This window comes from Coloeus monedula (assembly GCF_965178545.1).
Source record: "Coloeus monedula genome assembly, chromosome: 3".
Lineage (NCBI taxonomy): Eukaryota > Metazoa > Chordata > Aves > Passeriformes > Corvidae > Coloeus > Coloeus monedula.
In genome coordinates, this window is record NC_138783.1 from 80,543,630 (window position 1) to 80,561,874 (window position 18,245).

The window sequence follows — 18,245 nt, forward strand, 5'->3', positions numbered from 1 at the left end:
CAAGCAAGGTGTTGAACTTTACATCAGCAAAATACGCATTTGAATTGTAAATGCCGTCCGTCGAATGCTTATTATTAAAACCTTTGTTTGAATTATTGATGAAGTGCGGCGCTGGCCTTCGCTCGGTGTGCCCCGGCGAGGCGGCAGTGTCACACAGAGACCTGCTGCCATCTACTGGCTCCGGGCGCTCCCTCCCGCCTGCTCCGGTGCCGTCTGTCCGTCCGTCCGTTTGTCCGAGGGCAGGGAGCTCGCCAGCTGATGGCAAGTTTTTAAAAACTAAAACCCTGGGGCCGAAATCACTTTAGGCAACGTTTATATGCCTTCAGAAAGTTTTTTTTTAAAGGGATGCTCTCACCTGAGGGTCATCAAATTCCCTTCCATTTTTAATTGCTATAAAATATACTAGAGAAAACATTATTTTCTCAAGATAGATATTGGCTGCTGAATGGGTTTTATTGCAGATAAAGCATATTCAATACAACAACGTTTGATTGTTCTGCTTATGCATGAAAAATCAGAATTGAAATCGGTTAATAGGTTTTAATTGCAAAATCCAAGCAAATTGCTAAATTCAAACATTAAATGCATGGTAAAAAAGAAATGTTTAAAAGGTAAACGTAAGATCAGTCATGTCATTGAAAGTGTGGCAGACTTTCCCAAAAGGTCAATTTCCCATTCATCACTGCACTAGAAAAGAATCCCTCAATATTCCTTATCCACCAAAGATAATGTGCAGCAAGCATAAGGGCATTTTTGTTTTTAAATTTGCATCTCCCCTCTCTACCCCCAATTTTAAAATGAATCTGACATCTCTTTACTGTACTTGATTCTTTTGTTTTATGTGCACTTTGCTGCAAACTGGGGTTGCATATTTTTCTATCTACATCCTAAAAAAGAAACTCTGAATAAAGATTTCAAACAGTGTTTTTAGACACTCCTGTGAAGAACAGCTAACAGATGTATTACATAAAAACATGCCATAAAATAATGCAGGTTATTGACTGGAATTCACCAAGGTACAGTTTTCTAAAACATTCCTCTTCCTATTCTTTAGTACAAATTGCAAATACTGACGAAGGTTGCTGCGGAGCTGAGCAAGTACATGCCAGAGAAAGCAGTAGAGGACACTTCCAGCATTTTGAGATCTCCTATGCCTGGAACAGTGGTGGCAGTTTCTGTCAAGCCTGGGGACATGGTAAGAAATGCGATCTGTATAGCTGCGTTTTCATATATATCCCACTGAAATTTCTCCTTGGTGCAACTGAAACTACAGGTCACACGGTTTGGTGTGAGGGGTTTTTTGTTGTTTTGGTTTTGTTTCTTTAAATCACCTGTAAAATAAAGTGTGCAGAAGGATGTGTGCTCTTTTTAGTTTGAATTATAAAAACTAATAAGGAAAAACAATTCAAATTAAGCTGGCTTTAAAAGGAAAATTTTCAGCCTGGTGCAAGTCCACAGCAGAAACTCAAAGAGATAGCTTGGTTTTGTATCCCAAATACCTTGAAGGGCAAGACGGGTACACGGGAGGAAATTGTGTGTAAATTCACATAAATGTGTGTGTATATATATACACACACACACACACATATATTTAAAAGCTGTTAGTGCTAGCAGGAGGAGACTGTTGATTTTCTGCCCTGAAGTAATGAAAATATTACTAGAAAAAAAAGGAACACGGGACAGATATTTAACTTTACCCCTTTTTCTTTTTTTTTTTTTTTTTTAAGAAGCCTTGTGTTATTGTTTTGCAAGACACATGAGTTGGGAATTCTATGCTGGTAATTTCCAGTCTCATGTGGTAGTCTTGTCTAGCAGAAGGAATAAACTTGCCATACAGAAGGGCAAGGGATTATGCTGTTGCTGTCTGGGGGATTTACAGTGCTCCTTACCTCACCTTGAACTGGAACAAATTTTTGTTTTAAAGTTGTGTATAAACACTGACTTGAACTCAGCTTTATATTAAATTCTACCACATTGTATCATATGTTATTCCTAAGGTTGAGGCCCTTATTTCTCATAACCATTGAAAACAAGGGAGTGATTGCAGACACAGGAATATTTGAATCAGATCGTGCATATTAATTTTAAAGTACTGTTGTCAGTTAAATGATGCCATAAACATGTATGTGGCACTTAGATACAAACAGAAACTTTAGTCACAGGGTTCATGATTTATGGCAATGAAACCTAGATTTTCTTGAAAGATGATTCAGAAATGGGATCAAGATCTGAAATCCAAAAGTGGCGTTGCACTTATTAGGTGGCAGTCATCGATCATGCTGGCAAAGTGGTATATTTGCTTACATTTTGCTATGATACCACCTTTGGTTTTAAAATATATGGTCATTTCTGTCTGTGTACAGTGAGAACGAAGTCATCATGTTAATATAAAAGATCTGTAGGTGCCAGTGTTTGTAATAATGAAATAAAAACATTTCAGAGGAAACAGATCTAAGTTAAGCTGATAAGAAATTAGAAATTCTTTTAGCTTCTACACTTAGCTTTCTGGTTTGTGGTCTATACATGCACACACACAGTTTAGATACTTTAAAACAAAAGAACAGTATTGAATTAAAATTATTCTTTATGTCATGACATGGACAGAGGAATCTGCTTTCTCTGTCTAGGCAATACAAGTGGCTGAATGAGGGAGATCATAAGCAAATACTTATCTTTTTGTGAAGAATTAAGGGAAACATTTTTAAGTCAAGGATTTTAAGACTTAAAAATTTTGTTTAATATTTATTTTTGAGAAGTTAATTCTAAATCTTACCAGCCTTCTTGCCCCGAAGAATAGTTCTTGTTGTCTTGAAGGAATACAATCAGTGGAGAAGGAGGCCAGAGCCTAAGGGATTTTAAGTAAATAAATAAATGAACCTCCCTCCACAAATCCACAAGTGGTGCTGTGCATCAGAGCACAAGTTCTTAAATAATGTGTGTGAGGTTTTTTTTCTCTTCTCCTCTCCTGCAGCTTTTTGCTGGAGGCACTGAGTTGAGGCAGAGCATTTGAACGGCATAATCTATGTTCTGCTGACCTGAGCTTGTCATTGCTAATTGTGCGGCTTTAATTGCAAAAAACACATTTGCGTTGTTGAAAAGGGTTTAACTTAAATCCTTCCTTTTCAGGACTAGTGTCAAAATGTTAAAAAAAAAGCAAGCCAGCAAGCGAATGAGGGTAACATCAGCTATCGGCACTGAATGAGCAGTGGGATGGTGGGATTCAGATTACGCATCCTGGCTGTCTGTCAGAAACCAGCTCACCCACTACAGCTGCTGAAGGCATGATGGGCAGGGAGCCGTAGCTCCTTGATAAATACAGCTCTTTTTGTTACACTGCTTGGGAAAAGTCTTTAGTGCGCTGGAGAAATGGGAATTTAAGTAGCTCCTATTCTGTGTGCTTGCCACTGGGTTTGGCAGCTCAAATTTGCACGGTGTGTGAAAACAGCACAGCTGAAAAATGGGAGAATGTTAGGTAGTTGTCCATCTTTCCCTTCAGGTGTTGCTGCTGCTAGCAATAAAGCTGTCTGGTTGTAGCTGCTCTGAGACTGTTTGCCCTAAGCTGTGAGCTGCACACTACGGTGTTAGTGCAGCACAGTCTCTGTGCTCACAGAGACACTCTCAGAGTGGTCGGTAGCATGGGGAGCTAAGCTGTCATCCCCCTCCTTCAGGTGCAACTTTACAAGTGGTGAAAAAGCACCTAGAGAGGGTCATCTCATCTTTGTCTGACTGGCTGCACTGGCAAACTCGTGTTTATTGCCTACGGTTCAGCTCCAGGGCATCGTGCCTGGTCAGGTAAAGCATACGGCGTTTGTTAGTCCCCCTCCATGTTTCTGTAGCCAAATGAGAAAGCTGATCTCTGGGTTAGTTTTCCCCACTCAATGTGTCATTGTTTTTACTTGAAGCATAGTGTTCTCTTTCGTCTGCTGTTGCTGAGAAATACTTTGGTCTGATGAAGCCTGATAGAAGATTGCGTGAGCATCCTCTATCCAGCTGGTCTGATAAGCAGTTTTCAATTCATTTTTTGCCAAAAGATACTGCATATGCAAGGAATTTATTTTTTTTTGTCTGTAAGATGATCTGTAGATTTTAGTAACACAGTGGGGAAGTGCTGTTTGTCATTTAGATAGAAGCAGAACTTGTGATGCTGCCAATTTCTTTAGGTTTTTAGTTACTTTCTACTTTCTTTATTTTCCTTCATGTGATCAGAAGACTGTAATTAGTTGTCACTCAGTTATTCCTGGAAGCACAATGAAGGCACTCAAAAGCAGAAAGCAACATAAACAATGAAACAGAAATCTGGCTGACTAGAAAGAAGGTTAATATTATTTAGGGAAAGAAGATTTAAATTTAGATTACATTCCTCATGATAACACAGTCCCATTAATATAGGAAATATATCCCTTATTGGAGGATGAAGGTGTTTGTGTATTTGTTTTCTTAGTAGGTTGTTAATGATCGTGTGCATTAGGATGAAATTTGGTTTTGGGAGAATTACTTTTTGGTTCCTCACGGTGCCATGGTCCAGAGAAACCACTGGACTTCAAGAGTCCAGGCAAGGAACTCGCTCTGTTTCTGCTGACCCTGCTGGCAGCACAATCCAGCCCTGCTAGCACACAGCAGGATTTTTATGCCAGAGTGTGGAGATGGCACTGCACATGGTTCTGATCTCACCCACAGCTACCACAAAGACAGCACCATAAAAACTACTAAAGCTGCACAAATTCCTTTATTTACTCAGAGGCCAGGACACGGGCGGGCACTTGAAAACATTTCTTGTGTTGAGTTGTTTGGCTTGGTTTGTGTGCATGTAGGATTCTGTGCACTGAAAGTGCAGGAGCGGTGATAGATCTAGATCCTAATGGTTGCACAGGTAAAGCAATGTTGTTGTTCCTAAAGCAAACACACCCAAAGTGTTCCCACTACTGATTCCAGCTTTGGTAATCTGAACCGTCGACAGCAACAAAGAAAGATCTTAGCTGTCCTGATTGTCCTGCAGTCTTTGCTATATTTTCACCTATGAAAATAGTTTTTGCTTTTTCAGTTTTCTGCCTGTCAGGAATGCAAAGGTGTTTTTCTTCTAGCTGTATGTTTCTGTTGGTCGTTTTTCTTTTTTACTAACATTAGCCAGGATGGGTGTCATTACTAAGCCAAGCATTGGTCAATGAGCTAATGCCTAATACCTGGCAACCTAAATCACTTTAATGATCCCCCCCTTCCCCCGCCCCCCCAATATGTAAAAGGAAAGCACCTCTGGGTAAACACCCCAGTGTTACTGAGCCTTTGTAGGATTGCAGCTAAAAGAAGAGGACTATTGCTTACTTTCACCGAAGTTTCTAAATTTCCTCTCTTTCCAGTATATTGAGTACTCCGGGTTTTGGAAGTTATCACCATTCAAGCAATTTTTTAAATGTACTTTTCTCATATGAAAATTCCTTATGATTTCAGATTGATGCTAGTGTAGCCGTGGGGATTAATACTGCACCGATTTTTTTCCTACCAAAATGTCAGCTGTTAAATGTAGATGCTAATTGTCTCAGTAATTTCAAAATTGGGTAACTTGAAGGCTGCTTTTTCAGTTGTATAACTTGTAAAAGTTACCACCTGTTAAAAGTAATTGAAGAAAAAGTTTTAAACTGCATTCCTCTTTCAGTTCAGTTGCATGCATTTTATTTCAATTTCTCTTGTTATTCTTTAGAAGAATATTTTTTTTAAAAAAATCTTTATTCACGATTTTCCATCTCACAAGCCTTGGGAAGTTTTTGCTATGGGAAAAGATGTTTTGCTTGACCTCTACTGCTGAAATGCTCACTACTAAAGACCAAAACAAAACAGCTTTCTAAATTCTGTTTGTCGCTACTTTATTCATTCTTGTGAAAGAAAAGGTGAAGTTCTAAATTTACTTGTTGCCATCAGGCAGTTGTGTATTGTTTAAAGTTGTATTTGCCATTTAGACCTCAAAATCTTTAAAAAAAAAAATTCTCTTTTTTAATCTTATACTAATTGGAATTTATAGCAGAGAAACAACATCCAGGTTAAAACTGTAAAAATGTATTTGCTTATGTTTCTCATTCTATTTGGATGAATATGGTATCAATAATTTAGTAAGATGTTATTTAGTTCGAATAGTACTTTTCTCTTGTGTGTGAACCTTTTTCTCTTATAGTTGTCTTTCCTCTTTCTTTCCCTTTCCCTCCTTTCCTTGCTCCTGTTCTTCAGAGCAAATAAAAACTCCACTTGTCAGTTGAAGGGGATTTGCAAGCTTGACAAAATGCAGTCACAAACCTCACGTCGTTTTTATGATTCTATGTATTTGACAATTTTCTTGGGGCATATCTTTTGGGGGAAAACCCCCCTGTCAGTAAACAGGAAATGAAAACTTTTTCACAGTTGTATAATTTCAAGAGTAAAAGTATTCAAATATTTCACCATTCTTATTACATGGGGCCACAAGTACTAATTGTGGCTACATTGAAAAAAATTAATTATAATAATAGTTCATAATGTATTTATGTATTTTTTTATATTTGACTTGAAAAAAAATTTTACTGTATATTTTATGCAATTGCACAGTTTGAGATTTGTGTTCAAGTATGGTGTAGTTAAGAAGGAAATCCTATTTTGATGATCAATTAGAAATAGTTAATATTATTAGAGTTTCCTCCTAGGGGAAAAAATGTTACCAATCCCTTGAGATGAATTAATACAATTTTTTAATTATTATTTTGGTGTGCTTTGCCTTTTCCAGTAATAAACAACTTTTTAGGTGTTACTAAAAAAGTTGACTGCTACAGGTTGGGCTGAGTTAGCCAAAGAATAGCCCCAGAAGTGCTCTGCCTGCATATCACTTCCCCAGCACCCTGGGATGGCAGAGGCAGTTGGGGCAGGGTGTTTTGGATAAGTGGGAGTGCAATGACCAGTGCTGATTGCTGTCAGGGGGACATCAGTGACCTTTAGTCAGAGGTCATAAGATGTGGGATGTGCTGTGTTCAGATTCATTCGTTAAAGGAGTGTGGCAAAAAAAGTTTAGTAGTGATTTGTCAAGTACTATTAATTGCTGCTGATTATATTTGCAGTTCTGTAGCTCTGGTTTCAAAATTAATTTGGAAAGTAGAGAAAAGTTGTACTAATTATTTTACATGGTAATGGACAATGCCAAGGAATTGCAATTGTTGCTCATCCAATTCCTCTTGATTTGTTTTCTTGTTGGATGTTGGCTGCCAGACTGACAACAAGTCAGAGAGAAAAAAATCTGGGAAGGGAATGATACTAGCACGGACTAAGTTTAAACAAACAAATGAAATTCCCAGTATCTTCCCAGTATCTATTAAGCATGCAGTGAATGCATACTTAATTCACTGTTCAGTGGTTTTGCATGAGCATAAACAAGTTGCATGTTCGCAATTATTTTGCAGAGGGCTACAAGAGAGGATAACAACTCTCTTTCATATGGCACTATCTTGCATCGTACCTTTTTACTTACAAGGCTCGACAAGGACTTAAGCTGCAGCATAGAGATACCAATAAAATACAACTCTCACTTCACTTTTAACCAAATCTAAGCTTATGTTTGCTTAGGGCTGTCATTGGTTTTTTCCACTTCAGCTCTAAGAGCCTTAAAAATGTTACGCATCAGAGCACCTGTGTTCTAAATATAATGGTCTTAAAATGTAATTGAGGGATTTTCACTTTTGTAGGCAAATCAGCAGGGTTGATATTGATCCGTCTTTTTAGGGAGCCACAGTGCACCAGAAGGTGATACTGTAGAGGGCCCCGTAAACCCTTGGAGCCTTCTGTCTAATTTGGCAGAAAAACACAGAATGTCGGACAACAAAAGAGCGATCCGATTCCGTAAGAAATCTTCATCCCTCCCACCTCCTTTTCACAAGATAAAAAAAAGAGACTTAATTTTTTCAGCTGCACACAATGATTTGGTGCTCACTCTTGCATTGAAACAGTTGCTGTCAAAACAGGCAGGAAACAGTTTTCTTTTAATTGCTGAAATCATTCGGAAGTGCTTCATGCACGGCTTCTATACAGCAGATGCTGTGCATTAATTGGCCTGTGTAGGGCTGACCCAGGGTTCCTTGCAGCGGGCCCAATTTTAGGCAGAGGGTTTAAATAGCTTATTTCTTATTTTGTATAACCTGGTGTACATTATGAGCGTGCCTGCACGTGGGGTATTTCATGGTCTGCAGTTTCTAATGTCATGTGGGTTTCAAAACCTGTGCTTCTCTGGTAATGTACTAGCAGCAGGTAAGCTCTAAATACCATCCATCAGGAGCTAATTTTTTATCCAGATACTCCAATGACTGATGAACCTGTCTTTTGTATGAATGTTCAGCACAGGAGAAAGCCATATGCCCCTGGCACTGGTTCCTATGCATTCTTTACAGTTTGTAGGGAGGAGATTAAGGAAAAAACAAACCCTCACATTTACATGTCTTTCGTTTATTTAGCAGTTAGCACTTTCTAAAATAGCTCTAGGTTTTTTTGTTTTTTTTTTTTTAACAGCAAAAGGAGATTTAGGTCTTTTAAAGCAATCTGACTACCACTACTCATTTTCTTTATCAGGAATATTACTGCACACCCTTAATAGGGAACCTTGTTTTGCTACTCCCCGTCTGTTCAAAACAGACCTTAGCCCATTAGAAGGTCCTCCCTTGTGTGGGAAGACCACAGCTGTTACTGTAAATCTCATCCAGTAACTGTATCACCCCCATTTTGTGGCTCTGAAGGATGAAATTGAGAAATGGAATACTGTGCAGTCATCCTTTACATCTCCAATTTTAGGCCTTTGCACATCATTTTCATGCTTTTATTCCAAATCAAACAACATTAGTGAGCAACACCACTCTGTGCTAAATGTCTGGTGTCTAAGCAGCACCTATGATCTTTGTTTTTGAAGGATTTAGGATTGGGAGGCAAGTTGGGGTTCATTGATGGTGGATTTTTAAAATTTTATTTTATTTTTATTCAGTCTTTTCTCTCCCTTCTTCCCCACCAAATCTCTCACTGTCCCCAGAATTTGTCAGAAGTGGAAATCCAGATGGTAGTGAGGTGCCTAAGATGGAGGATGCTCTGTTACGCCTCCACAGAGGAAGTGGGAGCTCAGCACGGCTTACAAACATAACTTTAAAAAGGCTTCTGTTTCTTTAAATCCTTCTGAATAAAGTGGATCTAACTTCTTGTGAAGGATATTGGGGGCTTTAATCAGAAATAAGAAGTGGTTTAAATCATTAGCACAACAAAGCAAACTATAAGCTTGAAGATAAAAGTCTCAGGGGAAAGAGTCCTCTGAAAATAAATGGGACTTGATAGATTTCCATATCATTTATAACTTCCCTTAATTACACTTGGAAGACTTGCCAGTAAAACTGGAAAATTGGCAGCCTATATCCATTATAGTAATTTTGCCGACCATGGCAAGCAGCTGGCTTTACTGGATTTTATTTCCCATCACTCACAATTAATCATCAGCTGGAGATGTCTGAAACTCCTCAAAACGTAGCAATACTGTGTGACATTCAGGCCTCCTTAAAATGCTGAAATCTGCTGAGTAAATGGGCCGAGTTCCCCTTCCAGCGAACTCATTTTGGTGCGAGGCAGGCTGCCGGTTAATGAGTGCCACTTCGATAATCGGATGCGAATGTGAACCCTGACCTCATGTCAAAGGAGAGGACGCAGCAAGCTGGATAAAAGATCCGTGATTCAGGTCTGCAAACTTTACACCAATTAGACAGAGAGCGGGGAAATACATCAGTGCCCATTGGGTTTATCAGAAAGACTTGTGGGGCTTGTGACCATTTTGTAAGCCTAACACGGGAGACGTCCTGTCACAATCATTAAGTCTTTGTCCGATGACGCACAAAAGTCTGCAGAAAGTGCACCATATTCACAAAGATCCCGTGGTAGCAATGCCCTCGGGTGTGCGCTGTCTTTTCATGCTTCTGAGCTTTAAAGAGCCCTATCTCTGAGCGTGGATAGTCTTTATGGCCCTCATGTAGGTGCGATGAGAGCGGGTCGGCGTTGCTGCTCCTCAGATTCTGCTTCCACCCTGTGGCGTGAGTTGCTTGGTTGGGAAATGACCGGAGACCGTTCCCTGTGTAACCTTTTGGCCAGCGAAGAGAACAACCACCGTGCAGTCCCTGAGTTATTCAGACAGCACCATCGGCTGTTCCCAAATTCACATTGCAATTGTTAGCAGCATCGAGATGTTAAGTACCCCTCTCTTCAATGATCCTTTTTCTTCTCTTTTTTTTCTTTTTCTCTTCTGTTTCTTTTTCCTTTTCACTCTATGGAGAACAAAACTGAACAGCTACTTTGAACTGCACTGTGCAGAAATAAACTGCTAAAATACAGACTGCAGGTCTAGCAGTTAATCACTCATTTATTTTGATATACCAAACAATGTAAAGGTCGATTTGTCTGTAGTGTAACTCTGTGAAAAAGATACCTGAGATTAATGTCTTTTAAGAAAAGGAGCCCTTTTACTTTACTTGGTTCAAATAAATGAGATTTGTTGTTTGATTTTAGTTGCCTGTTTTGACAGATTTGGGTCATCACTGAGACCTCTCTAAATGGAAATGTAAAGATGGTGGTTTTCACTGGCTTACCATCCACTGAAAGAAATAAATTACACTATGAAAATGCAGCATTAAAAATGGTCCAGATAAATCCTTAAATAAGTTAGACAGCAAGAAGTTGTACGCATCTCTGCAGTTTTCATTTGCAGGCTAAATAACAGGCAAAAGGATATGTGCAATTATAGAATGAAAGAAATTGGACAATGCCCAAAAGACTGAAAAAGAGGAAAGAGAGATACAAGTGCCTAATTTTAGGATTTGTCGCTTTTCAACACAAAGAGTGGAGCTGTAAAGGTTTAACATAAGAGCAGTAATTAAACTTCTGTGCTCAAGTGACACTTGCACCAAGATAATTTTCAACAAATTGCACATCATCAGAAGTACTGACATGGCATTTTCACACGTGATCTCTGCTGAAAGTGCCTCCTTCCTTTCAAATTAGTAAGACTAGATGTTAACTGGATACTTCGACTATAAATTTTGTGGGTTGAGGGGCTTATTTCCTTCCCAGACACTGCTCTCTTTGTCATCAACCCAGCAGGTATAATAGAAAACAAAAAACTTTATTTTTGAGAAAGAGGGGAAATGGAGAAGAAATTCAGATTAAGGGATATTTCCATCCCACAATCACTAATACTACCTGGCATTTTAGCACCATACTTTAGATCTACTGAGACAATTCTGTCTTTTCCTGTAGATGTGTCTCCAGAACTCTGTTTGGATAATTGCTAACTGGTTCATTTGTACACCATCCTCCTGATGAAACTATCTTACAGTTACATGTAATATTTCAAGGAAAGAGTTTCTTGTGGCCTTGTAGTTAGGCCACTGAATTCAGATCTATCCTCCTTAGCATCTCAATCTCCAGCAACCTCTAGAGGCTTGTGTTCTTGGCTCTCTGATAGCTGAGCTTAACCAGAGGGTGGCAAAGTTATTTCTGAAAGACGTATTTTAGTAATAGCATTATTAAAACAAAACCCTTTTCCAATAAACTTTCTTGCCTGTTTTTTTTTCCTTCTTTTTGAATCCAAAGTAGATATTCATTGGTTCCTCTTAACCTCAGAAATGTGTGGAAAGTTCAGAGCAGATGGAACAAAAGCAATGAGGTAGGGAGAAGGGGAGGAGAAGAGGCAAGGAAGGGAAGAGTGAGCTGCTGGGACAAGGCTAAGGGCAGAGCAGCAGGTGTGTAAGGAGACAAAAGACAGGCAAAGGGAATAGAGGGGAAATAACTGGGGACAAAGAACAAGTCTTTGATACTATTCACCGAATTGGACACCTGCAAATGACTTAAATGCTTGCCTGAAGCTCAGGATGGAATTTCTGCGGCTGAAGTGCTGGGTTTTGGTTATTGTCTGTATCCAGTTAGTACACCATATTCCCATAGCAAATGCTTTCCATATTTACCCTCTAAAACCTGTCATACTGTTGTTGCCAGTCTCTTGGAGAAAGGGTGTGTAAGCACCTTTTAAGGTAATGTTTTTTGTTTTGTTTTGCTCAGAATCCATAGGCGGACATTGGTGCTTTTCAGTCAGTTAGTGAAAAAATAGCTTACTTAAATTTTTGGAATGTTCTTCATGCAATGTGCATTTCATCTCTGACTTCACATCTGTCTGTTAATATATTCCTCCAAAGTGGTACACACTTGTCCTTAAATAGGTATTATTCATTTTACATATAATTAGAGAAATACATCTATGTGTATATATGTGTATACATAAACAAACATTTTGTTGGCACTGGCACATGTAACAGTGCATAAACCAGATTTCTGCAGGTTTCAGATTATCCTCTTTAATGAAACTTGATATCAGAGTGAAAGCATCCCAAACTTGCTGGGATAATTAGGGAATAGCAGACTCCATCTGCAAAAGTGCCCATGAAAAGACTTGCAGTGGGCACTTGGAACCAGGCATCCCATAGGAGTGTAGAGATCCTAAATCCTAGCATTTAGGGCCTGGCACCCTTCCCTCTCTGGCATACATCATCTTTGTGGGATGACCAGCTGATCACTGGGTTACCCCGGGTAAATTCCCAATCCCCTGGTTTGCCCCTCATGTTTAGGCAGCCCCCCCAACCACTGTCAAGCGTTGAGTGGCATTTTCCTCTGTGCAAGGTGGTCCAAGACACTGGAGGGAGGATCTGACTGGGAGGCACAGGGAATCCAGCAGAGCAGCCCAGTGCGTTCCTGGTGACATTGAGCTTGCACATGCCTGTTAGCAGGACACAGACTAGCAGAAAGAGGAAACCTCAGGGTTTCCTTTTAAGAGCTCTGAGCTGTGGTGAAAGTGATGGGTTTGTCTCCGTGGCACTTCCCCTGTGGATGAGAGCTGGTGGCTCCTCACCAATGTGCTCCTTTCTGTCAGTCCAAAGTCATCAGCTGCCATCAAATGCTGCCATGTGCAGAGGGGTGACATTCTCCTCAGCATTAGCCCACTGGGTATTGCTGGACCTTCCAGCCCAAGCTCCCCTGGACACCTGCCAAGAAACTTCTGGCTTCTGAATCAGTATGAGTATCTGTGGGCCCCGTGCCAGGGAAGCAAAGCAAAAGTTCCCCGGCCAAAAATGCACAAATTAAATTTTGCTCTGCATTTAATTGATATTGAACTGTGGTGGTGTGAACTGTGGAATGTGAACTGTAGAAGTTGGAGCTGAATGGATGTGATGGGAGAGGAGCCTTTCAGATTGGCCTGGAGTGATAGTTTTAAGCAGGTGATTTTTTCCGCCTATTTTGCTGCCAGTTTTGTGATTGTCATTTCTGTTGAGACTGTTTTAACTGGCTGACTTGACTTGTGTCATGAAAGTCTTTGTAGCATTTAATGAAATAATCCTTTTATTTTCCATAAGAATCATTACACTTGGAACATTTCAAATCCTCTGTCCTCATTTTGTACTGCTTGAATTTCACCAGGTTTCGGAAGGTCAAGAGATTTGTGTAATTGAAGCAATGAAAATGCAGAACAGTATGATTGCTGCTAAAACAGGCAAGGTAAGCTACCTTAGGTCACTTAAAACCATATGCAACTTGTCAAACAGGATAGAATTTAAAAAGAAAAGAAGGAGGATTCTGGTTGTTAAGGAATTAAGTCTGATTGTTGTAAGTCTTTCAAAGTGAGGTGTCTTTAATTTTGTAACATTTGCATCTGCTGTGAATGCTGTTAAGTAGTTCCGAGCCTTAGATAGCACAGCAGGAAATAGTTTTACTGGCTTTGGAAATTCATATAACTCTCTTTCTCTTAAATGATTTGTTTTCTGTGATGTTACAATGCCAAGTTGAATAGAAAGGTGTTGCAGACCATTTCTCCAAATTTCATCTTTCCAGAGAGCAACTGAAGAGATCTCTTTGCCAGTTAATTATTTAATGGCAAATAATTTGACATTAAAAAAACCCACCCAGAACAAGGCATAGAAAGTGCTTTTGCAGGAGGGAGAAAATTTTTATTATTGTGACTGTTAAATATCAAGCCTGGATCTGCACATTTGTTAAGCTTTGCAAGGCTGTGCATTGTGCTATCTTGCTTCTGAGGGATCAACGTTGCAACTCTGGAGCTGGGACTTTCCTGCAGTGTAGGATGTGCCAAAACCAGCACTCTGGGCAGGGAACTGGTTAAGCTTTTGTGACAAGGGCATGGCCCTAAACCCCAGCTGGTCTGGGGACTGTCAGACCTCAAGCTGGGACTTCAGAGCATCCCTGTGCCAGATTAGAATTCACGGCCTGAAACCATCACCTGGACATGGGGCCCAGGTCCATCCTTTCCAATGGGAGAGCATGGTCTGGATCTGGATTATATATTCTCCTCTACTGCATATTTCCTAACCTGCTGTAGCCCACCTCTACCTGGGGTCAAGCCCCTCTGCTCTCTCTGAAGCACAGACCCCAGGGCAGGACCCTTCAGCCCACATGGAGGCAGCAGGGAGCTTGACTCTGCGGGCAGGGACGGGGTTTGCCACTGGCAAGGTTTGCTGAGATCTCAGGATGGCTCTCAATGCCAAGGACTGTTTGTGTGTTTACAAGAAAGGCTTATTTGGCACAGCTCTCAAATTGTCACCAAGGCTGGGTCCCAGGACTTGCCTCTTCCAGTGCATCCAGTGCAAAATTGGGTCTCAAGAGAAAAAATACTGAGAGAATGAGTATGTTCTTTTTCCTCTTGCTCTAACATTGCCACTTCATTATTTTATTTCATGCATTAATTTCTGTAGAATTTATTTTCTCACTTGATTAATATTTCCAAGCATTTAGTTTTTCATCAGTGCTTGTTTAGCCCCTTATTGCTGCTCTTTGCCTTCACTGGTTTTAACTAGTGAGTATTTATAATTAAAATGCCATTCCCTCTCCCACCCACCCCATTTATTTTTCACTTTAACCTTCCCTTTCCCACCAAGGTGTCCGGCAGTCCATGGGCCTGTTCCTTATAATCCTGCTTGTACTTCTCCCAGTAATAAATATTTCCCACTCACTCAGTAGAGATGCCACATAAAACCTGTGTTTGGTTTATTAATCCTCCAAGGTAGGATGTGAAAGGTGCACAGGCCATTCAGAGGGCCTCGTGTGCGCCTTGGTGTGCCCGTTTTAATAGCAAGCACATTATTTGACCTTTAGAATGTTAAGAATTTGAATAAGCACAAAAGTTTTGGGCTGTGTAGAAATGAAGCTGCTAAACAGAATTCATCCTGTTCTGTAGTGCAAAGTCATGGCTCTGTGTGCTAAAATAACTTGGCCTCTCCACAGGAATGGGATGTTTGGCACAGGCTGTTAGTCCATGTTTTGATGCTTTGAAACTGTGTTTTGAAACTCAGTTCATTTGTCTTCAGCTGGAAGACATTCCCATTTTCATTCCTGACTTGAATTCCTTTTCTGTATCAAACCCCATCTTCCTGTTTGTAATTGTGAGAAAAGTGGCTTGTTTTTATCTACTTTGAGTTTACTCCAGCTGCAGGTGGTTTAAAAATGAGAGAAAGCTGGAGAGGAACTGGTGAGCCTCCTGTCTTCTACAGGACAGCTGCGCCTGGGTCAGCACAAGGAGCCGGCCTTGCTGCACGGCAGAAATCACTGGGGAGCTTGAAACACGGGTTAGCTCCAATGTTTGCTGAACCTTGGCTTTGTAGAAAAAGAAAAGCAAGGGGTAGAATGTTTTTCACCCTGCTTTTCCTGGAAGATTGAGGCTCAGCAATGGGGTACACTGCCCAGCTACTGAGTTAGAAATGAAACTCTTGTTTGTACAGATCACGCTGTCTTGGCCTGTGCTCAGCATCTTTTCTGTGAGCGTGCCTGTGCTACAGAGCCAGAGATCTGCTTGCAGCTCATGTGGCTTTGGACTGTCAAATGTGGATGTGGGCAATAGTGCGTCCATCATAGCCTGCTACTTGGGGTATGCTGTGCATTTCCTTCAGGATCCCAGGGTAGTGTTTGGATGATTAAAAGGAGCAATCTGCTGGACAAGGATTTGGGCATGTCAGTGTGAGCTCTGAATTAATACTGGAAGCAAACTATACAGCCTCAAATATTTTTTGTTGCTTCATGTGCTGAAAGGGAATTAAAACATGTTGGAGCCTTTTATAGAGGAAATGAGGGACTGGTCTAGGATGTTTGTGTTTTAAAACTCAGGAATCTGCATGTGAGTATGTAATTAATCTACAGATGTAGTTGCACTTTGCCAAATTCAGTTACGTTAAAGGATCCCAATTCAGATTTGAATCCCCTATCCCAGCCCTCTGGAGATTGAGAGAAACCCACTCATGGCTGCAATTCCAAAATTCAGCTATATTTAAGAACTGTAATGAAAGAAATGGTGGAATATTTCATTGCAACGTCCCAACATGAGTATTGAAGAGTCAGCCTGTCCTCTGATTTAAAACAAATAACCAGCAGTGCAACCAGGTAAAAAAAGGTGCTTTTTAATTTTAAAAGGTGGCATCTCTATCCAACATTCAGGTCTTCAAGCACCTCTTGTTGCAAGCAAACCAGCTAATGGTAGGTGCCTGAATACCCTGTTGGGTTGGACACCATTTGTCAAGCACCGGTACTCAAAACCCAGCTGGGCTCTGGGCACTGGAGGTCGAGCACTCAGCCTCTTGAGGCCCTTGCAGCACAGGTGGATCTGTGTCCCTGGCATGTGGCCATCACCCTGTGCATGCAGACACAGCGCTCTGTGCAATACAAGCCGTGTCAGCCAAGCCATTTATTTCACCAGCCTGTCGAAGAAGGGCTTAAATTCTGCTGTTTCTGTACCCTAGGTGAAAGCTGTGCACTGCAAAGCTGGTGACACCGTTGGAGAAGAAGATCTGCTGGTGGAACTGGAATGAAAGGTTGCCTTCACACTGTTGAATTAACTAAGCCTTTATTATTTTTATCTGTAAAGTAACATTAAGACAATTCGACACAGAAAATGGACAGTACTACGCACAAGATTTTATACAGGCATATTTACTGTATCAGTGGTTAAGACAGCAAACACAGATGTTAAATCTTGGCAACAGATCCCAGATTTTTACTTCCAGAAATACTTGTACATAACCTTTGTAATGCTTTGATTTTTCAGGATCAAAAAAAATCAATAAAATACCATTTCTGCTTTGAAACAGGAAAAGCCTCTTTTTTTAAAAAAAGAAAACACAACAAAAGCCCAAATCTGATTTGTCTTCTTCACAGCAATGTCCCTGGTTTGAGGCCCCAGCCAGGCTGTACAGAATGGTTGGCAAGAATGAAAAATTAACCACTGAGCAAACTGAGCAGTTCTCCTTTACTCTGTAAAAGTGCTGCACAAGTACCACCAATGGCTTAAATTCTGATCCGATTTGTTTTGAATTAGGATATATATTTGTTGAATTATTATTTATTAACTAATAATAAATTATTATAGAATTACTTATTATATGTTTAAAATACTTATATATTATTATATTTTGAATGATTTGTATAGATTAGATTTAAATTACAGGTTAGAGGCTTTATTTTGCTAGTGCAGACATTTGTCATGTATTTTCATTTAAAGTTGTAAGGGAATTGTCTTCTTTCTATTCAAACTCCATACTCAATTTCCCCACCCTTGTCTTCGTGATCCTGGTTACTGGATGCAGGTCTCTACAGAAGGAGCTGGCACTGTTCTCAGATCTCTTTAGCTGCTGTAAGGTACTGCTAGGAGCACATGTTGTCCCTCAGACCAGGCCTCCTCTCATTTTCTTGCCTAGGATGTGCAGAGTCCTGCTACTTCCCAGAAAGAAATGTGGCCAGAGGTGCCTGGGCCCTTTTCTGGAAGGTGAAGGTTGAAAACAGTCTGTGACAGGGCTGGTGACTCATGTTCAACCAGAAACGTTTGATTCTGCTTGAAACTTCTGACTGAAGAGGCATCCTTCATGTTATCGAGACACTGCTAATTAACTACATCACACGGCCAAGGGGGAATGTAGCACAGGGATCTGCTTAAGGAATTAGTTTACAAAACTTATCAAGATGAGTAAGGAGAGTGTTTGAATAGTACCTGCCTTCTGGGAAAATAAATGCTTTTGCAGTTGGAGAAACTGAGGCAGACACCCTGCAGATCTCTTTACAAGTCTTACTGCCATCTTGCCCCTTCCCAAAGGCGCACAGTTCAGCCTCTGGAGGGTGCCCTAAACAGACAAGTATTGTAAAGAGACACAAGTATTCTACTGTCAAGTTACTTGTTT

The 18,245-nt window shown here is 40.3% G+C and overlaps 1 protein-coding gene across 1 annotated transcript in view; it reads left to right on the plus strand.

The window, feature by feature from the left end:
• Positions 1-18,113, plus strand: part of PCCA (propionyl-CoA carboxylase subunit alpha) — a 275,482-nt gene extending 257,369 nt beyond the window's left edge. Inside the window, exons 22-24 of the mRNA XM_082277691.1 lie at positions 1,055-1,195; positions 13,492-13,569; positions 16,815-18,113. Of these exons, the coding sequence (XP_082133817.1) occupies positions 1,055-1,195; positions 13,492-13,569; positions 16,815-16,883 (288 nt within the window). The 3' untranslated portion in view covers positions 16,884-18,113. The remainder of the gene's footprint in view (positions 1-1,054; positions 1,196-13,491; positions 13,570-16,814) is intronic.
• The last annotated feature ends 132 nt before the right edge of the window (positions 18,114-18,245 follow it).